General features: G+C 54.7%; 1 protein-coding gene across 1 annotated transcript in view; it reads left to right on the top strand.

The window, feature by feature from the left end:
* Positions 1-19,840, top strand: part of tafa3b (TAFA chemokine like family member 3b) — a 55,221-nt gene that overhangs the window by 13,504 nt on the left and 21,877 nt on the right. The window contains exon 2 of the mRNA XM_086011739.1: positions 10,137-10,289. Coding sequence (XP_085867865.1) covers positions 10,137-10,289 — 153 coding nt within the window. The remainder of the gene's footprint in view (positions 1-10,136; positions 10,290-19,840) is intronic.

Below are 19,840 nucleotides of genomic sequence, written 5' to 3'. Positions count from 1 at the left end.
CACTTGAGGGAAATAAACTTGCAGGGCTACAGGGATAGAGCGGGGGAATGGGACTGACTGGATTGCTCTACAGAGAGCCGGCACGGACTCGATGGGCCGAATGGCCTCCTTCTGTGCCATTATGACTCTATGGGGGAAAAATTCGGTTGCTTTGTGCCTCCCGTTAGTGGGCGCTAACGGGATGCAAAGCAACTAGCGCCCCGGGTGTGGCGCCGCCAACGCCTCTTGCGAAATTCAGCGGGAGGTTAGCGGCGGCGTTAACCGTTAGTGCCCCGCGGCGCTGTGCCGTGATCTTCGGTAGTGCCCCCTGACTTACCGCCGGACGCTATGTCCGACAGGGTCAGGGGGGGCCTACCTGTGGCCGGGGTGGCGCTAATTAAAGTCGAGGTGCCGGGCAGCCATTTTTGTTGCTGGCCGCCTGCCAGCACCTGCCCCCGTTGCCGTCCCCCGCCTCCTGTGCAGCCCCCCTGCGGAGTGCCGGCTGCGCTCCGTGAGCCCGGCACTTCTCTTGAGTGCTGGGCTCTTTTGCCGGCACTCTGATCCCTGGTGGCCCAGCTGGGCCCCGGGTCGTGCTGCGCAAGGCCTCTCCTCTTTAAGAAGGGGAGGAAGGCCACGATATCCCCTCATAGAGCCCCAAGAGGGAGGCAGGGCGCTTCCAGTAGCACCCCGCTTCCCTCTTGCGGCACTACTGAAGAATTTCGGCCGCGGGGGCGCTAATTTTTTCGGGTTGCTAAAAGTAGCGCCCCGGTGAAGTTAGCGCCCCAAAGGGGGTGCAGCTCAATTTCCCCCCTATGACTCTATGACAAGTTTGTGAAATAATGAAGCTTCCATTCGGAAGTATGTTGGTTCTGTTTATTGATCTGTATTTGTTTCGGTAATGCTTTTTAAATTTGTTCTTTGCAGTATTTATCCCCAGTTACCCTCAGGGCTTCTTCAGTTAACCACAAAGTGGGGAACTAGAGTTAAGTGTAGGCCAGACTGGGTAGGGGTGGCAGATTCCCTTCCCTGAAGGACATTTGTGAACCAGTTGGGTTTTTATGGTAATACGGCATCTTTTGTGGTTATTTTTCTCCTGGTGTCAGCCCACAAATTACCAGGGCCTATAAATTCGGTGACGCCCCGCCAGCACGTTTGCGCCGGAAATTTAGCGCCCGCCGCCGAGCCAGTTGTGCCCGCCCCAAATTCACTTTCAGCGCCCTAAAGCGGAAGCGGGCGCTGGTACAGGGTGTGCCCGCCCCGCTTGGGGCGCTGAAAGTGAATTTCAGCGCTGCTGGTCCCGCTGCGCCACCCGATGCGGAGTGGCAGGCTGCTGTACTGCAGGCCTCCCCCTTCTCTTAAGGGGGAGGTGCCTGCAACGGCTGGAGCCCCGTTGAAAGTGCCGGCAAAAGAGCCCGGCACAACGGCGAAGTGCCGGGCTCCACGGAAACCAGCCGGCAATGCCGCGGGGGGGGGGTGGAGGAGGCCGGGGAAGGAGGTGCGGGCAGGCGGCCGCCGAAAAAGCGGCCGGCCGCACCTCCGCTTTAAATAGCGCCTCTAAGGCTGCAGCACGGCCAGGTTTTCAAAACGTTGTTAGCAGCCGCCAGGGAAGAGGCGGCCGCTACTGAAGATGGGGATCGGCGTGGTTTTGGGTGGTACCGGGGCGCTGCGCACACCGATGACGTCATCGGTGCCGGCGCAGCGCTACCGGCTTACGCCGATTTAAAGGCCCACCTAATTTCAGCGGCGACGCAACTTCCGGCGCAGCCCACTCTTGCGCCCCTAAATGGGCGCAAACCCAAGGGAATTTCTAGGCCCAGGTTTATTAAATTCAACTTTACAGCTTTCCCTGGCGGGATTTGAACTCTATGGCCTAGAAATTGGCCTGAGGCGCCCAAGCGGCGCAAAGTTCACCTGGGCACTGGAATTTGCGGCGCGATCGCTGCATTAGCGATCGCCGCAAATTCAGTTGAAGTGCCCCTAGAGGGAGACGGGGCGCGGCTCGAGGCGCTCCGCGTCCCTCTTAGGGCGCTGAAAGTGAATTTCGTAGCGTTATGTGCCGCAGCGCCACACGCTGCGGCACGGCACGCTGCGGTACTGCAGGCCTTCCTCCCACTGTTAAGGGGGAGGGGCCTGCAACAGCACGAGCCCCGATCGCGAGTGCCGGCAAAAGAGCCCGGCACCAAGGAGAAGTGCCGGGCTCTCGGGAAACAGCCGGCAATGCCGCGGGGGGGGGCGGAACCAGGAGGCCGGGGACGGAGGTGCTGACAGGCGGCCGCCCCGCACCTCCACCTTGACTTGCGCCTCTGCCGGCGCAGCAAGGCCCCGTGAACCGGGCACGGGTAGCGAACGGCGCTACAGTGGCGTTCGCTACCAAATATCGCGATCGGGGCACGAATGGGGCGCTGCGCACACCGATGACGTCATCGGTGGCGGTGCAGCGCAAAAGGCTAACGCCACCATTAGCGCCCCTGCTGAATATCGCGGGAGGCGCAGCCAGTGGCGCTACAGCCACTGACTGCCTCTTTAGGCGCTAACAGGTGGCGCTACTCACCCAATTTCTCCCCCATGGCCTCTTGGGTTGTGACTAGAATACCATACCCACTAGGATACCTCACCCACCTAGAGCAGCCTCTCCCCAGCCACTGTCTCAGGCTGAAAATGACGGTTCGCAACCTCGCCGTCCTATTCCGCCCTGAGCTGAGCTTCCGACCCCATATCCTTTCCATCACCAAGACCGCCTACTTCCACCTCCTTATTTTAGCCCGGGCCTGCCCCCTGCCCCTGTCCCAGCTCACCTGTGTGCTGAAACCCTCGTTTGTTACCTCCAGGCTCGACGATTCCAACGCACTCCTGGCCGGCCTCGCACCTTCCACCCTCCGCAAACCTGATCTCATCCAAAACTCTGCCACCCTTGTCCCAACTCGCACCAAGTCCCGTTCACCCTTCACCCCTGCCCCCCTACCGTGCTCGTTGACCAACATTGGCACCTGGTCCGGCAATGCCTCGATTTTAAGATTCTCATCCTTGTTTTCAAATCCCTCCATGGCCTCGCTCCCTCCCTATCTCTGTAACCTCCACCAGCCCCACAACCCTCCGAGATCTCTGCGCTCCTCCAATTCTGGCCTCTTGAGCATCTCAGATTTTAATCGCTCCACCATTGGCGGCCGTGCCTTCAGGCCCTAAGCTCTGGAATTCCCTCCCTAAACCTCTCCGCCTCCCTCTCCTCCTTTTTGCTCCTTAAAACCGACCTCTTTGACCCAGCTTTTGGTCTTCTGTCCTAATATCTCCTTATGTGGCTCAGTGTCAAATTTTGTTTGATAATCGCTCCTGTGAAGCGCTTTGCGACATTTTATTATGTATATAAATACAAGCTGTTGTTGCCTTGACAACTGGGGTTAAATAATGCATGCTCAAAGGGTCAGAGTTCAGCATCCCAAGTACCATCCCCATCGCTTATGAAGCCTCCTTGCTTCTGTGTATATAAAAGAAAAACTAAACTCTTGCATTTCTATAGCGCCTTTCACGATGTCTAAAAGCACTTTACAGCCAATGAAGTACTTTTTGAAGTGCAGTCACTGTTGTAATGTGGGAAACGCGGCAGCCAATTTGCGCACAGCAAGCTCCCACAAAGAGCAATGTGATAATGACCAGATAATCTGTTTTAGTGATGTTGGTTGAGGGATAAATATTGGCCCCAGGACACCGGGGAGAACTCCCCCTGCTCTTCTTCAAAATAGTGCCGTGGGATCTTTTACGTCCACCTGAGAGGGCAGATGGGGCCTCGGTTTAACATCTCATCCAAAAGATGGCACCTCCGACAGTGCAGCACACCCTCAGCACTGCACTGGGAGCGTCAGCCTAGATTTTTATGTTCAAGTCTCTGGAGTGGGACTTAAACCCACAACCTTCTGACTCAAAGGCGAGAGAGAGTGCTGACCACTGAGCCACGGCTGAAAATTAGTTGTGTCGGGGGGGCAGGGGGAGGATGAAGGGGGTTGTGGGGGAGGGGAGGGGATCCTTTGAGGCCCAAGGCCCACCTGCAGTGCCTGCTTTGCTGGTGTTCCTTGAGGTGTTTGCAGTGTGGCAGTGGTGATAGACCTGCAGCAACCCCCTTAATGGAGTGGAACACATTGGCCGGAATTTTCCAGGGTGGTAGCGGGCACGATCGGAAGCGGGTCAGGTGGGAAAGTTGTTATTTTTGGGGGTGAGTCAGGAACCCGCTATCATCCCACTCCCCTGTGCCTTCCCCCCCCCCCCCAGGCGCATCTGTCAGCATGGACCCGACCCGACCGGCAGAGGTGGACGACCCAATTTAAATTATTAGTAGCTAGTTGTCAGACCCTTAAGAGTGGTTTTAACCTTACCTTTTAAATTTAACTGCATGGCCACGGGAACCACGCCTGTCAACCTGAGGTAGGAGGTCAGTGGCCATTGTTCCAGCTGTTTAGTTGACAACATCAAATGTACAGTAAAAGCTCCCACCTAACAGATGATCACTTTCTCCAGGCAGAAGCTGTTGCTCACTGCATTCCCAGCACAGATTCTGTAGGCTGCAAGTCTTTCCAGCAAAGTCTCTATCCAGTGTCACCTCTTTGGAAGAACCTCTCTCATCATTGACAAATCGCTTCTGTCATATCTACTTCACCTACCATCTATTTCCATCATCATGGGTGCCGTTTATACTCTCTCACTTTGGTCCTCAGAATCTGACCATGATCAGCCCCAACACCAGCAGCACCACGCACACCAGCAGCACCAACCTTCTCCGCAATTATCTGATGCTGCACAGGACACAGGGCATCAGCACCCGAGCACATTGCTGCCCGGGAGGCCAGCGATGGCCTCACCATGGCCAGATTTACTTCACTTGACGCTGTGCACCCTGGCTGCCACATGATGCGCCAGGTTGGCACCACCCCACACCAGCACCATAAACATCCCTACAATGCCCAAGCCATTCCTTTCACACTCATTACCATTGCGGGGGGGTACTGTTATGTCTCACCATTCACTGCAACTCACTAAGACACTTCCAAAGATGCACACACATCTGTCCAAGACCGGAAGGTGTTGAAAATAAAGATTTTAATGTTTGACAGCACATTAATGTAAACTTTACATAAACATTGGATAAAACACCCAAGTGGCTACCCTTGAAGACAACCTCCCTGCGTGCTGTGACTCCCTCCATAAGCATGTGGAGGGAGTCATTGGAGAACCTGGGTGCAGCCCTCTGCCTCTGTGCAGTGATTGTTAGTGTTTGCAGCACTCCAATGCTGCAGTGCACTGATAGCACTATGTTACATTGACATTCAAATCCAATGTGACCGTGGCCCCTTTAAAGACTCCGGCTGAAAACACGTCATCGATGACGTCACCAGACCCGCACCATTTAATCGGCCGGGTAACGCGCAGGGCGGGTTTAATCGGCCCTATTAGGGGAAAATAATTTTCAGCAGCGGGATGGAACCAGCAGTGGGTTCGCGACCCACCATGGACACTGGCCACACCGGACCCACCCAGGCAGGCAAAATTCCGGCCAATGTCCGTCTGTTTATCTATCTGTCTCTCCGTTTATCAGTCTATCTCTCTGTGCCTTTCTTTGTTTATCTCTTTCTCTCTCCTGTCTCTCTGTTAGTCTCTTTCTTATCTCTCTCTCTCTCTGTGTCTCTGTCTCTCTCTCTATCTGTCTGTGTATGTGTTTCTCTCTATGTCTCTATCTCTGTCTCTGTCTTACACTGTCTGTCTATTTATCTGTCTCTTTCTCTGTCTGTCTCTCCGAGTCTCTGTCTGTATGTGTGTCTCTCTCTCTCGCTGTTTCTCTTTCTCTGTCTGCCTGTCTTTCTGTGTCTGTGTGTATGTGTCTCTCTATGTATCTGTCTCCATCTCTGTCTCTCTCTAAGTCTCTGTGTGTGTGTCTCGCTCACTCTCTTGCGACATTTCATTGGCATTTCCACTCACTCTTATTGCAGTGGTACCACCTGATTGGTTGGTTGGCACCAGCCGTGAGTCAATGCCTTCATTTTCTTTTTCAAAAAGGAATAAGAGAAATTGCCCCCAACCAAAATTAGCCCAAAGGAAAGTCACACCCAGCAAATCCCCACCACCTCACGACAAGTTACGGGAGCACTGTGTACAAGCGCTGCCGCACTAACTGCTCTGGTGCTGGTTGGCGTGAATATGTGACACACTCGGAGTCTGTTGATGAATACCCAGCACAGAGACGCATTAAATGAAAATAAAAATTACTAATCAGGGTTAAAGCAACAAACAATTTAAGCTTCATCTTCCTAATCACTATTGCAATGATGATTTTTATTGTGATGAAAAGATTGAGATTGCATCACCTTCATTTAGAAAACGAGTAATGAAATAGTGCAGGTCTGTGGGGAGTCGTTCCAGATTTATCATAGTCCCATCAGTCACCAAACTTGAAAGAATGCATCATTTTTACGATGAGTGGAGAATAGTCAATAAACACAGTCTGGAAGCAACTCAGAAAAAATGTCTGCAGTTAGCTCGTGTTTGACTCACACGGTCCGAATTGTGGGCAAGAAGGTCTCGCCCAGTGCAGTACTGAGGGAGTGTTGCACTGTCGGAGGGACAGTACTGAGGGAGCACCGCACTGTCGGAGGGGCAGTACTGAGAGCGTGCTGCGCTGTCGGAGGGGCAGTACTGAGGGAGCGCTGCACTGTCGGAGGGGCAGTACTGAGGGAGCACCGCACTGTCGGAGGGACAGTACTGAGGGAGTGCCGCACTGTTGGAGGGGCAGTACTGAGGGAGCGCTGCAGTGTCGGAGGGGCAGTACTGAGGGAGCGCTGCACTGTCGGAGGGGCAGTACTGAGGGAGCGCCGCAGTGTCGGAGGGACAGTACTGAGGGAGCACCGCACTGTCGGAGGGGCAGTACTAAGGGAGTGTCGGAGGGACAGTACTGAGGGAGTGCCGCAGTGTCGGAGGGGCAGTACTGAGGGAGCGCCGCAGTGTTGGAGGGGCAGTACTGAGGGAGCACCGCACTGTCGGAGGGACAGTACTGAGGGAGCGCTGCACTGTTGGAGGGGCAGTACTGAGGGAGCACCGCACTGTCGGAGGGACAGTACTGAGGGAGCGCTGCACTGTCAGAGGGGCAGTACTGAGGGAGCACCGCAGTGTCGGAGGGGCAGTACTGAGGGAGCGCTGCACTGTCGGAGGGACAGTACTGAGGGAGACCTGCACTGTCGGAGGGGCAGTACTGAGGGAGCGCTGCACTGTCGGAGGGGCAGTACTGAGGGAGCGCTGCACTGTCGGAGCGGCAGTACTGAGGGAGCACTACACTGTCGGAGGGGCAGTACTGAGGGAGCACGGCACTGTCGGGGGGCAGTACTGAGGGAGCGCAGCACTGTCGCAGGGGCACTACTGAGGGAGTGCTGCACTGTCGGAGGGGCAGTACTGAGGGAGCGCTTTTCTGTTGGAGGGGCAGTACTGAGGGAGCGCTGCACTGTCGGAGGGGCAGTACTGAGGGAGCGCAGCACTGTCGCAGGGGCAGTACTGAGAGAATGCTGCGCTGTCGGAGGGGGAGTACTGAGGGAGTGCTGCACTGTCGGAGGGGCAGTACCGAGGGAGCGCCGCACTGTCGGAGGGGCAGTACTGAGGGAGTGCTGCACTGTCGGAGGGGCAGTACTGAGGGAGCGCTGCACTGTCGGAGGGGCAGTACTGAGGGAGCGCTTCACTGTCGGAGGGGCAGTACTGAGGGAGCGCAGCACTGTTGGAGGGGCAGTACTGAGCGGAGCTGCACTGTCGGAGGGGCAGTACTGAGGGAGCGCTGCACTGTCGGAGGGGCAGTACTGAGGGAGCGCTTTTCTGTTGGAGGGGCAGTACTGAGGGAGCGCAGCACTGTTGGAGGGGCAGTACTGAGGGAGCGCTGCACTGTCGGAGGGGCAGTACTGAGGGAGCGCAGCACTGTCGCAGGGGCAGTACTGAGAGAATGCTGCGCTGTCGGAGAGGCAGTACTGAGGGAGTGCTGCACTGTCGGAGGGGCAGTACCGAGGGAGCGCCGCACTGTCGGAGGGGCAGTACTGAGGGAGTGCTGCACTGTCGGAGGGGCAGTACTGAGGGAGCGCTGCACTGTCGGAGGGGCAGTACTGAGGGAGCGCAGCACTGTTGGAGGGGCAGTACTGAGGGAGCACTGCACTGTCGGAGGGGCAGTACTGAGAGAATGCTGCGCTGTCGGAGAGGCAGTACTGAGGGAGTGCTGCACTGTCGGAGGGGCAGTACCGAGGGAGCGCCGCACTGTCGGAGGGGCAGTACTGAGGGAGTGCTGCACTGTCGGAGGGGCAGTACTGAGGGAGCGCTTCACTGTCGGAGGGGCAGTACTGAGGGAGCGCAGCACTGTTGGAGGGGCAGTACTGAGGGGAGCTGCACTGTCGGAGGGGCAGTACTGAGGGAGCGCTGCGCTGTCGGAGGGGCAGTGCTGAGGGAGCGCTGCACTGTCGGAGGTGCCTTCTTTCGGATGAGATGTTAAACCGAGGCCCCATCTGCCCTCTCACGTGGACGTAAAAGATCCCAGGGCACTATTCAAAGAAGAGCAGGGGAGTTCTCCCTAGAGTCCTGGGCCAATATTTATAACTGAATCAGCATCACTAACAGCAGATTATCTGGCCATTATCACAGTGCTTTGTGGGATCTTTCTGTGCCCAACTTGGCTGCTGTATTTCCTGCATTACAACAGTGACTACACTGCAAATGTTTGCCATTGACCAGAAGACGATTTGGGGTGTCCTAACAATGAGAAAGGTGCTATATAAATGCAATTTCTTTCTTTTAACATCAAAGAGTTGGAGAGGGTCAGAAAAAGGGGCATAAACGTGCAAGAAGCAGATTGGGCGGAATTGGGACAGAATTTACAGCCAGGATTCAGGAAGATAGTCGGTCTGTTTCAGAGCCCAGCCACCTGTGGAAAATCCAACCGATCCATTGGGTGCAGGAATGTTAACCAGTCCATCACTGGTCAACTATAAAGAGGTAAATGTATCTTCCAAAGAAAAGAAGACTTACATTTCTACAGCGCCTATCACGACCTCAGGATGTCCCAAAGCGCTTTACAACCAATGAAGTACTTTTTTTTTGAAGTGTAGTCACTGTTGTGATGTAGGAAAGGCAGCAGCCAATTTGTGCACAGCAAGCTCCCACAAGCAGCAATGAGATAAATGACCAGATCATCTGGTTTCTAGTGATGTTGGATAATATATTGTTCAGGACATCGGGGAGAACTCCCCTGCTGTTCTTGAAATAGTTCCTGTGGGATCTTTTACATCTACCTTAGAGAGCATGCGGGGTCTCGGTTTAACGTCTCATCTTAAAGGCGGCTCCTTCGACAGTGCGGCGCTCCCTCAGTACTGCCCCTCCAACAGTGCGGTGCTCCCTCAGTACTGCCCCAGTCAACAGTGCAGCACTCCCTCAGTATTGCCCCTCTGACAGTGCGGTGCTCCCTCAGTACTGCCCCAGTCGACAGTGCAGCGCTCCCTCAGTACTGCCCCTCCGACAGTGCGGCGCTCCCTCAGTACTGTCCCTCCAAGAGTGCAGTGCTCCCTCAGTACTGCCCCTCTGACAGTGCAGCGCTCCCTCAGTACTGTCCCTCTGACAGTGCAGCGCTCCCTCAGTACTGCCCCTCCGACATTGCTGCGCTCCCTCAGTACTGCCCCTCCGACAGTGCGGCGCTCCCTCAGTACTGCCCCTCCGACAGTGCAGCGCTCCCTCAGTACTGCCCCTCCGACAGTGCAGCGCTCCTTCAGTACTGCTCCCCCGACATTGCAGTGCTCCCTCAGTACTGCCCCTCCGACATTGCAGCGCTCCCTCAGTACTGCCCCTCCGACATTGCAGCGCTCCCTCAGCACTGCCCCTCCGACATTGCAGCACTCCCTCAGTACTGCACTAGAGTGTCATCCTAGATTATGTGCTGAAGTCTCTGAAGTGGGGACTTGAACCCACGTCCCTCTGCCCCGGAGGCGAGAGTGCGCCACCCACTGAGCCACGGCTAAGATGATAGATTCTAATTGGGCGGGATCCCAGAACTCAGTCAGGCGTGCGGCATTCTGAGGTGTACAGTGCGCACGATTCAGATACGGGGGAAAGTGCCGAAGGGGGTTTGCTCCTCACCCCTCTTTGTGTTTTCCATTTCGCAGTGGTTCATGTTAAAGCCGGAACGTGCGAGGTGATCGCCGCCCATCGATGCTGCAACAAGAACAAGATCGAGGAACGCTCCCAGACCGTGAAATGCTCCTGCTTCCCTGGCCAAGTCGCTGGGACAACACGGGCGGCCCCCTCCTGCGTTGACGGTAGGACTTTCCTCCTCAATCAAAAGAATTGCACGTGAGGCTTCTTCAGTCATGGGCAGATACAGAATTATACAGACTTTTACAGCGCAGAAACAGGCCATTCAACGGGACTGGCCTGTGCCGGTGTATATGCTCCACATGAGCTTCCTCCTGTCCTCTTCATCTCACCATATGATAGAATCATCGAATCTTACAGCAGAGAAGGAGGCCATATTTCTTTTATTCGATTTATGGGATGTGGGCGTCGCTGGCAAGGCCAGCATTTATTGCCCATCCCCAATTTCCCCTCGAGAAGGTGGTGGTGAGCCGCCGCCTTGAACCGCTGCAGTCCTTGTGGTGAAGGTGCCCCCACAGTGCTGTTAGGGAGGGAGTTCCAGGATTTTGACCCAGCGACGATGAAGGAACGGCGATATATTTCCAAGTCAGGTTGGTGTGTGACTTGGAGGGGAACTTGGAGGTGGTGGTGTTCCCATGCGCCTGCTGCCCTTGTCCTTCTAGGTGGAAGAGGTCGTGGGTTTGGGAGGTGCTGCCGAAGAAGCCTTGGCGAGTTGCTGCAGTGCATTTTGTAGATGGTACACACTGCAGCCATGGTGCGCCAGTCTTCATCTCACCATACCATAGAATCATCGAATCATACAGCACAGAAGGAGGCCATTCGGCCCAACATGCCTGTGCAGCCTCTTTGAAAGAGCTCTCCAATTAGTCCCACTCGCCCTTGCTCTTTCCCCATTGCCCTTGAAGTACAGGTAGACTACCCTTTATCCGGACTTCCGAAAACCGAAACCCTCTAAAAACCGAAGGTTTTTTCGTTCAGCGTAAGTCGTGCGTACGACTTACGCTGAACGAAAAAACCTTCGGTTTTTAGAGGGTTCCGGTTGCGGAAGTTCGGATAAAGGGTAAGTCGTGCGCACGACCCCCCGCCGACCCCCCCGCGGACCCCGCCGGCCCCGACAACCGCCGACCCCGCCAGCCCCGACAACCGCCGACCCCGCCAGCCCCGACAACCGCCGACCCCCCCGCGGACCCCGCCGGCCCCGACAACCGCCGACCCCGCCAGCCCCGACAACCGCCGACCCCGCCAATCCCGACAACTGCCGATCCCGCCAGCCCCAACAACCGCCGACCCCCCCGCGGACCCCGCCGGCCCCGACAACCGCCGACCCCGCCAGCCCCGACAACCGCCGACCCCCCCGCGGACCCCGCCGGCCCCGACAACCGCCGACCCCGCCAGCCCCGACAACCGCCGACCCCCCCGCGTACCCCGCCGGCCCCGACTGACTTACGCTGAGCGTCAGTGTAAGTCGTGCGCACGACCCCCCGCCGACCCCCCCGCGGACCCCCGCCGACCCACCTTCCGAAATCCGAAATTCTCCTTTATCCGAAACTCGGCTGGTCCCGAGGTTTTCGGATAAAGGATAGTCTACCTGTATTTACAATTCCCTTTTGAAAGTTATTATTGAATCTGCTTCCACCGCCCTTTCAGGCAGCGCATTCCAGATTACAACAACTCACAGCGTAAAAACATTTTCCTCACCTCCCCTCTGGTTCTTTTGCCAATGATCTTCAATCTGTGTCCTCTGGTTACCGACCCTCCTGCCACTGGAAACACTTTCTCCTTATTTATTCTATCAAAACATCCTCATGATTTTGAACACCTTTATTAAATCTCTCCTTAACCTTCTCTGCTCTAAGGGGAATAATCCCAACCTCTCCAGTCTCTCCACCTAACTGAAGTTCCTCATCCCTGGCATCATTCTATTCCCTTCTCCCTCATGTGTTTATCCAGCTTCCCCTTAAATGTATCTGTGCTATTCGCCTCGACCACTCCCTGTGGTAGCGAGTTCCACATTCTCACCACTCTCTGGGTAAAGAGGTTTTTCCTGAATTCCCCATTGGATTTATTAGTGACTCTCTTATATGTATGGCCTCTAGTTCAGGACTCCCCCACAAGTGGAAACATCTACTCTATTGAGCACTTTCATAATTTTAAAGGCCTCTATCAGGTCACCCCTCAGCCTTCACTTTTCCAGAGCTGAAGACAGAACATTATTTACTGTGACTTGTTGCCACCTTATCTACATTTGGTTGGGAGGAAGGGGAGGGAGAGGGGGGCATTGTGTAGCGGGGCTAAGGGTGCACCTTATATATTTCCTGCATGGGTATCAGCAAGAGTTATAGCTGTCTGCAGGTGAAGGTCCAGGTGAAGGCCCAGGTGAAGGCCCAGGTGCAGGTCCAGGTGAAGGCCCAGGTGCAGGCCCAGGTGAAGCCCAGGTGAAGGCACAGGTGAAGGCCCAGGTGAAGGCCCAGGTGCAGGCCCAGGTGAAGGCCCAGGTGAAGGCCAGGTGAAGGCCCAGGTGCAGGCCCAGGTGAAGGCCAGGTGAGGCCCAGGTGCAGGCCCAGGTGAAGGCCCAGGGGAAGGCCCAGGTGAAGGCCCAGGTGCAGGCCCAGGTGAAGGCCCAGGTGCAGGCCCAGGTGAAGGCCAGGTGAGGCCCAGGTGCAGGCCCAGGCGAAGGCCCAGGGGAAGGCCCAGGTGAAGGCCCAGGTGAAGGCCAGGTGAAGGCCCAGGTGAAGGCCCTGGTTCAGGCCCAGGTGCAGGCCCAGGTGCAGGCCCAGGTGAAGGCCAGGTGAAAGCCCAGGTGAAGGCCCAGGTGAAGGCCCAGGTGAATGCCCAGGTGAAGCCCAGGTGAAGGCCCAGGTGAAGGCCCAGGTGAAGGCCCAGGTGAAGGCTAATGCTCCTTGTTGAACCTTGAACCTGACGTGCCCTGGTGAGCATCGCTGCACACCCCACAGAGGAGGAAGGGGCAGGCTGACACTGAAAGGAAATGTAGCGGTTATGTTAGTGGACGAGTAATCCAGAGAACGTGAGTTCAAATCCCACTACGGCAGTATGAGATTTTGAATTCGGTTTAAAAATCTGGTACCAGTAAACGTGACCGTGAAGCTATCGGATTGTCGTAAAAACCCAACTGGTTGACACGTGCCCTTTAGGGAAGGAAACAACAACTTGTATTTATATAGCGCCTTTAACATAGTAAAATGTCCCAAGGCGCTTCACAGGAGCGATTATCAAACAAAATTTGACACTGAGCCACATAAGGAGAGATTAGGGCAGGTGACCAAAAGTTTGGTCAAAGAGGTTGTGATGAAATATGCCATTCATCACCCATCTGTATTCTCTGTGTGATTGTGCCTGTGACTGTGGTTTAGTTTCAGTTTCATTTCCCTTACCTCAGTTCCGTTTCCTCACCTTGTATTGTATTGTGTGTAGGGCTCCGCCCATACCTGGCCCCTATGTAAGCAGGCTCAGCGTACCTCACATCCAGTACTGCAGACCTCTGGATGGAAGACACCTCTCCACTGTGTGTTACCTTCTAAGTTAATAAAAGCCTTGTTTTGTTCCGCTAACATTGAGTCTCGGATTTATTGAGACACATCAATTTTATTAACTTACTTTTCAACACAATGGATCAACTCTTGAAACCCGAACGTTTGGATTTGGACCAGCATGCTTCGGACGCATCAGCACGCTTCGGACACTGGTTTATGTGTATGGAATTCTTCCTGGACAATTCTGCAGCCGTCACAGGCGCTACGGACGCTGAAAGTATGAAACTCGGAATCCTGCGGAATTGGGTAAGCCACAGGGTTTACCCCCTCATCCAAGACGCCGACACGTACCCGGCCGCCTGCGACATCTTAAAGGCGCATTACCAGCAGCCTACGAATGAGGTGTATGCTAGGCATCTGCTCGCTACTCGCGCACAGCGACCTGGGGAATCGCTGGATGAGTTCCTAGTCACCCTGAAAATGCTTGGCAAAGACTGCAAGTGCCAAGATGTAAAAGCCGCAGTGTACACTGACGAGCTTGTTCGTGATGCCTTCATCACAGGCCTCAGCTCCACTTACATCCGGCAGAGACTGCTGGAAAAAACGGGATTGGACCTGAAACAGGCTGTGGACACAGCGCGATCCCTGGATGTGGCCCAGAGAAACTCGGACGCCTACTCTTCAGCCCGCGCCGCCCACGCCGCCACGTGTGCACCAAGGGCGCCGCCATCTTGGAAGGCATCTTCCCCACCCGGCAGCCCGACACCGTAGGGGCCCCGCTCTCCCCCCAGAAGCCCTACGACAGCCGCGACGCGTCGGGGACCCAACTGCTACTTCTGCGGGCAGTCGAAGCACACCAGAAACCTGTGCCCGGCGAAAGGCACCACCTGCTTTAAGTGCGGTAAGAAGGGGCACTTCGGGAAGGTGTGCAGAGGGAACCCCGCCGGAAAACCCGCCACCGCCGCGTGTGCGCCGTGGGAGCGGCCATCTTGGACGCCATCTTGCCCGACCTCGTGGGGTCCGCCATCTTGTGAGCAGACAGCGTGGACGCCATCTTGTCTCGATCAGGGCCCTACAGTGGCATCGGTCACAGTGGACCAGACCAGGCCGCACCCGCTATCCAAATCAATGGTGGACATCGAGGTAAACGGGTGCGGGGTTAAATGTTTAATTGACAGTGGAAGCACGGAGAGTTTTATCCACCCTGAACTAGCACAACAACTCTCCCTAAAGGTGGTCCCTACTCGGGGTACCATCTCTATGGCTGATAAAACCCAGACATCGACCATTATGGGTTACTGCACGGTACAATTGTCCGTTAACGGAACGGTATACGATAATTTTAAAGTACTAATCATGAAGAATCTATGTGCGAGCGTGATCTTGGGCCTGGATTTCCAGTGCCACCACCAAAGCATCACGCTCAATTACGGTGGGTCCCAGCCGCCCCTCACAGTGTGCGGTCTGGCTACCCTGAAGGTAAAGCCGCCTTCGCTATTCGCGAACCTTACCCCTAACTGCCGGCCAATAGCGACCAAAAGCAGGAGGTACAGCTGGGAGGACAGGCGGTTTATCGCGACCGAGGTAGACAGGCTCCTGAAGGAGCGCATTATTGAACGCAGCAACAGCCCGTGGCGCGCCCAAGTGGTGGTGGTAAGGGGTAGCGAGAAGAAACGGATGGTGATCGACTATAGCCAAACGATCAACAGGTACACCCAACTAGACGCCTACCCGCTACCCCGCATATCAGAAATGGTGAACCAAATCGCCCAATACCGGGTGTTCTCCACCATCGACCTCAAGTCAGCGTACCACCAGCTCCCTATCAGACCAGAGGACCGCCCGTACACCGCCTTCGAGGCGAACGGACGCCTCTACCAATTCCTCAGAGTCCCCTTTGGGGTGACGAATGGGGTCTCGGTCTTCCAGAGGGAGATGGACCGCATGGTCGATGACCACCACTTGCAGGCAACCTTCCCCTACCTCGACAACGTCACCATCTGCGGTCACAACCAGCAGGATCACGACTCGAACCTCGAGAGGTTCCTGAAAACCGCACAAAAACTCAACCTCACTTACAACGAGGACAAGTGCGTTTACAACACCACGCGCCTCTGCATACTAGGCAGCGTGGTGGAGAATGGGGAAATCGGACCAGACCCCGACCGATTGAGCCCCCTACGGGAGCAGCCCCTGCCCAACACTCCCAAAGCCCTGAAAAGGTGCCTGGGGTTATTTTCTTATTATTCCCAATGGGTCCCCAACTACTCCGACAAAGCCTGCCCCCTCTTGAAAGCATCCTCTTTTCCGCTCTCTGCTGAGGCCCACGCCGCCTTCAAAAGCATTAAGCGGGATATTGAGCGGGCCACGCTACAGGCAGTGGACGAGAACACTCCCTTTCAAGTGGAAAGTGATGCGTCTGACTTTGCCTTGGCGGCCACCCTCAACCAGGCGGGGCGGCCCGTAGCTTTCTTCTCGAGGAACCTCCAAGGGCCCGAGATCAGACACTCCTCCGTGGAAAGGGAGACCCAAGCCATCGTGGAGGCAGTGCGCCACTGGCTCCACTACCTAGCCGGCAAACGCTTCACCCTACTTACCAACCAGCGGTCGGTAGCGTTTATGTTTAATAATAAACAGAGGGGGAAGATTAAAAATGATAAGATTCTTAGGTGGCAGATCGAGCTCTCCACCTTCGATTATGACATCATTTACTGGCCAGGGGCCCTTAACGAATCCCCCGACGCCCTCTCACGAGGGATGTGTGCCAGCGCCACCGGGGATCGGCTACAGACCCTCCACAACGACCTCTGCCACCCAGGGGTCACGCGGCTGTTCCACTTCATAAAGTCCCATAACTTACCCTACTCGATTGAGGAAGTTCGGTCTCTGACCAGGAACTGCTGCACTTGCGCTGAGTGCAAGCCTCGGTTCTACCGCCCAGATAGAGCCCACTTAATCAAAGCTACACGGCCCTTTGAGCGGCTCAGCTTAGACTTCAAGGGCCCCCTCCCGTCCGTCGACCGCAATGTTTACTTCCTGAACATTGTGGACGAATACTCCCGTTTCCCATTCGCCTTCCCCTGCCCAGACATGACCAGCGCCACGGTCATTAAATGCCTCAACAGCCTGTTCTGCCTGTTCGGTATGCCGAGCTACATCCATATGGATGGGGGGCGTCCTTCATGAGTGAAGAGCTACGCCAGTACATGCTGTCCAGGGGGATCGCCACGAGCCGTACCACCAGCTACAACCCCCGGGGTAACGGTCAAGTGGAGCGAGAGAACGGGAAAGTATGGAAAGCAGTCACTCTAGCTCTAAGGACCAAGGGCCTCCCTATCTCCCGCTGGCAGGAAGTCCTCTCAGATGTGCTCCATTCGATACGGTCGCTATTGTGTACTGCCACTAATGCCACGCCTCATGAACGAATGTTTGTCTTTCCCCGGAAATCCACCTCAGGCATATCCATGCCGTCATGGCTCTCCACCCCAGGTCCGGTATTCGTGCGAAGGCATGTGAGGGGCCACAAGACGGACCCCCTCGTGGAGTCAGTGCACCTACTCCACGCCAACCCCCAATACGCGTATGTCCGGCACGCCGACGGAAGGGAGGACACCGTGTCCATAAAAGACGTCGCCCCAGCCAGTAATGACAACAACCACGACAACAGCAGCAACAACGATCACAGCAACTCTTACCCACCCACTACTCTTTCATCACCCCCGGAAGAACATCGACCAACGGTACCCCCACCAACTACCCCTTCAACAACCCTGGCGGCGCCCCCGGCAGAGACCCATGAGGCTACCGGGGACACCCAGCCGACACCCGCGGCACCACAACAGCCACGTCGGTCACAGAGGACTATCAAACCCCCGAACAGACTAAATCTATAGAAGGGGTGAATGTGATGAAATATGCCATTCATCACTCATCTGTATTCTCTGTGTGATTGTGCCTGTGACTGTGGTTTAGTTTCAGTTTCATTTCCCTTACCTCAGTTCCGTTTCCTCACCTTGTATTGTATTGTGTGTAGGGCTCCGCCCATACCTGGCCCCTATGTAAGCAGGCTCAGCGTGCCTCACATCCAGTACTGCAGACCTCTGGATGGAAGACACCTCTCCACTGTGTGTTACCTTCTAAGTTAATAAAAGCCTTGTTTTGTTCCGCTAACATTGAGTCTCGGATTTATTGAGGCACATCAGAGGTCGCTTTTAAGGAGCGTCTTAAAGGAGGAGAGAGAGGCGGAGAGGTTTAGGGAGGGAATTCCAGGACTTAGCGCCTAAGCAGCTGGAGGCACGGCTGCCTATGGTGGAACGATAATAACCGGGGATGTTCACTAGGGCAGAATTGGAGGAGCGCAGAGATCTCGGGGGGGTTGTGGGGCTGGAGGAGGTTACATAGATAGGGAGGGGCGAGGCCATGGAGGCATTTGAAAAGAAGGATGAGAATTTTAAAATTGAGGCGTTGCTGGACCGGGAGCCAATGTAGGTCAGCGAGCACAGGGGTGATGGATGAACGGGACTTGGAGTGAGTTAGGACACGGGCAGCAGAGCTTTGGATGACCTCAAGTTTACGGAGGGTAGAACGTGGGAGGCCGGCCAGGAGTGTGTTGGAATAGTCGAGTCTAGAGGTAACAAAGTTCTAGAGAAACCTGCCATTCTTACCCGATCTGGGCCTATATGTGACTCCAGTCCCACATCAATGTGATCGACAATTAACTGCCCTTTGAAGTGGCTTAGCCAGTACAAAGCCACCAACAACAGTTTAAGAAGAAGGCCCACCACCACCTTCTCAGGGCAACTAGGGGATGGGCAATAAATGCCGGCCTTGCCAGCGACGCCCACATCCCATGAATGAATAAACAAAAACCTTGTGCATCAATTAGGGAATCAGGGCTTGGGGTCTCCCTCCTCATTCTCCCCTTTCTTTGCTCTGCACAGGAGAAGGGGATAGGATAACAGTGGGGTCAAGAGGATAAGCTAGGGCAGGGCAGGGGACAAGATAATGGTAGGCCGGGGAGTAAGAACTAGGTGGGTCAGGCGGCCAGGGTTTGAGTTTTGGTGTCTGTTTTGCTGCTGCTAAAATTACATTGAAAACATGAATAACCAACAATTAATAATTAATAACAAATAATTGCTAACAGTTAACAACCAGTAATTAACCATAACTAGTGAAGAGCCACAGCTCACGAGACACAGAAATAAATGGAAAGTGAGCAGTTAGATTTAAACCATTTTGACTCTCAACAAATTACTTGACGATATTTCATTCGTACAAATTCCAATTTCATCCATTTCCGAAAGCACTCACCTGTTTTAGGAACATTAGGAACAGGAGTCGGCCATTCAGCCCCTCGAGCCTGCTCTGCCTTTTAATTAGATCATGGCTGATCTGTGCCTCGACTCTACCTTAGCTCCATATCCCTCGATACCCTTACTTAACAAGGGTTCCAGGTTTCCACCACCCTTTGTGTGAAGAAGTGCTTCCTGACGTCACCCCTGAACGGCCTGGCTCTAATTTTAAGGTTATGCCCCCCTTGTTCTGGACTCCCCCCACCAGAGGAAATAGTTTCTCTATATCCCATTAAATCCTTTTATAATTTTAAACACCTCCATCAGATCACCCCTTCAATCTTCTAAACTCAAGGGAATACAAGCCAATTTTACGCAGGCTGTCCTCATAATCTAAGCCTCTAAGCTTTTCCTTCCTATAGATTAAATAGCGGATTCTACCATGAGTGCGTGAAGCGTTTGCACAATAACATCACTCACGGTGCTTTTGAGGCTTTGCTGTCTATGTTAGATTTCCAGGGACCCCGCTCAAAAACCGAACCGCTGAACTGCGTACCGTTCTGGTCTCCACATTACAGGAAAGATGTGATTGCACTCAGAGAGGGTACAGAGGAGATTTACGAGGATGTTGCCTGGGCTGGGGAATTTTAGCTATGAGGAAAGATTGGATAGGCTGGGGTTGTTTCCTTTGGAACAGAGGAGGCTGAGGGGAGACTTGATTGAGGTGTATAAAGTTATGAGGGGCCTAGATAGAGTGGGTAGGAAGGACCTATTTCCCTTAGCAGAGGTCAATAACCAGGGGGGCATAGATTTAAAGTAATTGATAGAAGGATTAGAGGGGAGTTGAGGAGAGCATTTTTCACCCAGAGGATGGTGGGGGTCTGGAACTCACTGCCTGAAAGAGTGATAGAGGCAGAAACCCTCATCACATTT

Source organism: Somniosus microcephalus, chromosome 18, assembly GCF_052327205.1.
Source record: "Somniosus microcephalus isolate GS21.2 chromosome 18, FLI_Smic_1.0, whole genome shotgun sequence".
NCBI classification, from domain to species: Eukaryota; Metazoa; Chordata; class Chondrichthyes; order Squaliformes; family Somniosidae; genus Somniosus; species Somniosus microcephalus.
Note: the sequence above shows the minus strand (reverse complement) of the source record. Positions and strands in the feature narration are given on the sequence as shown.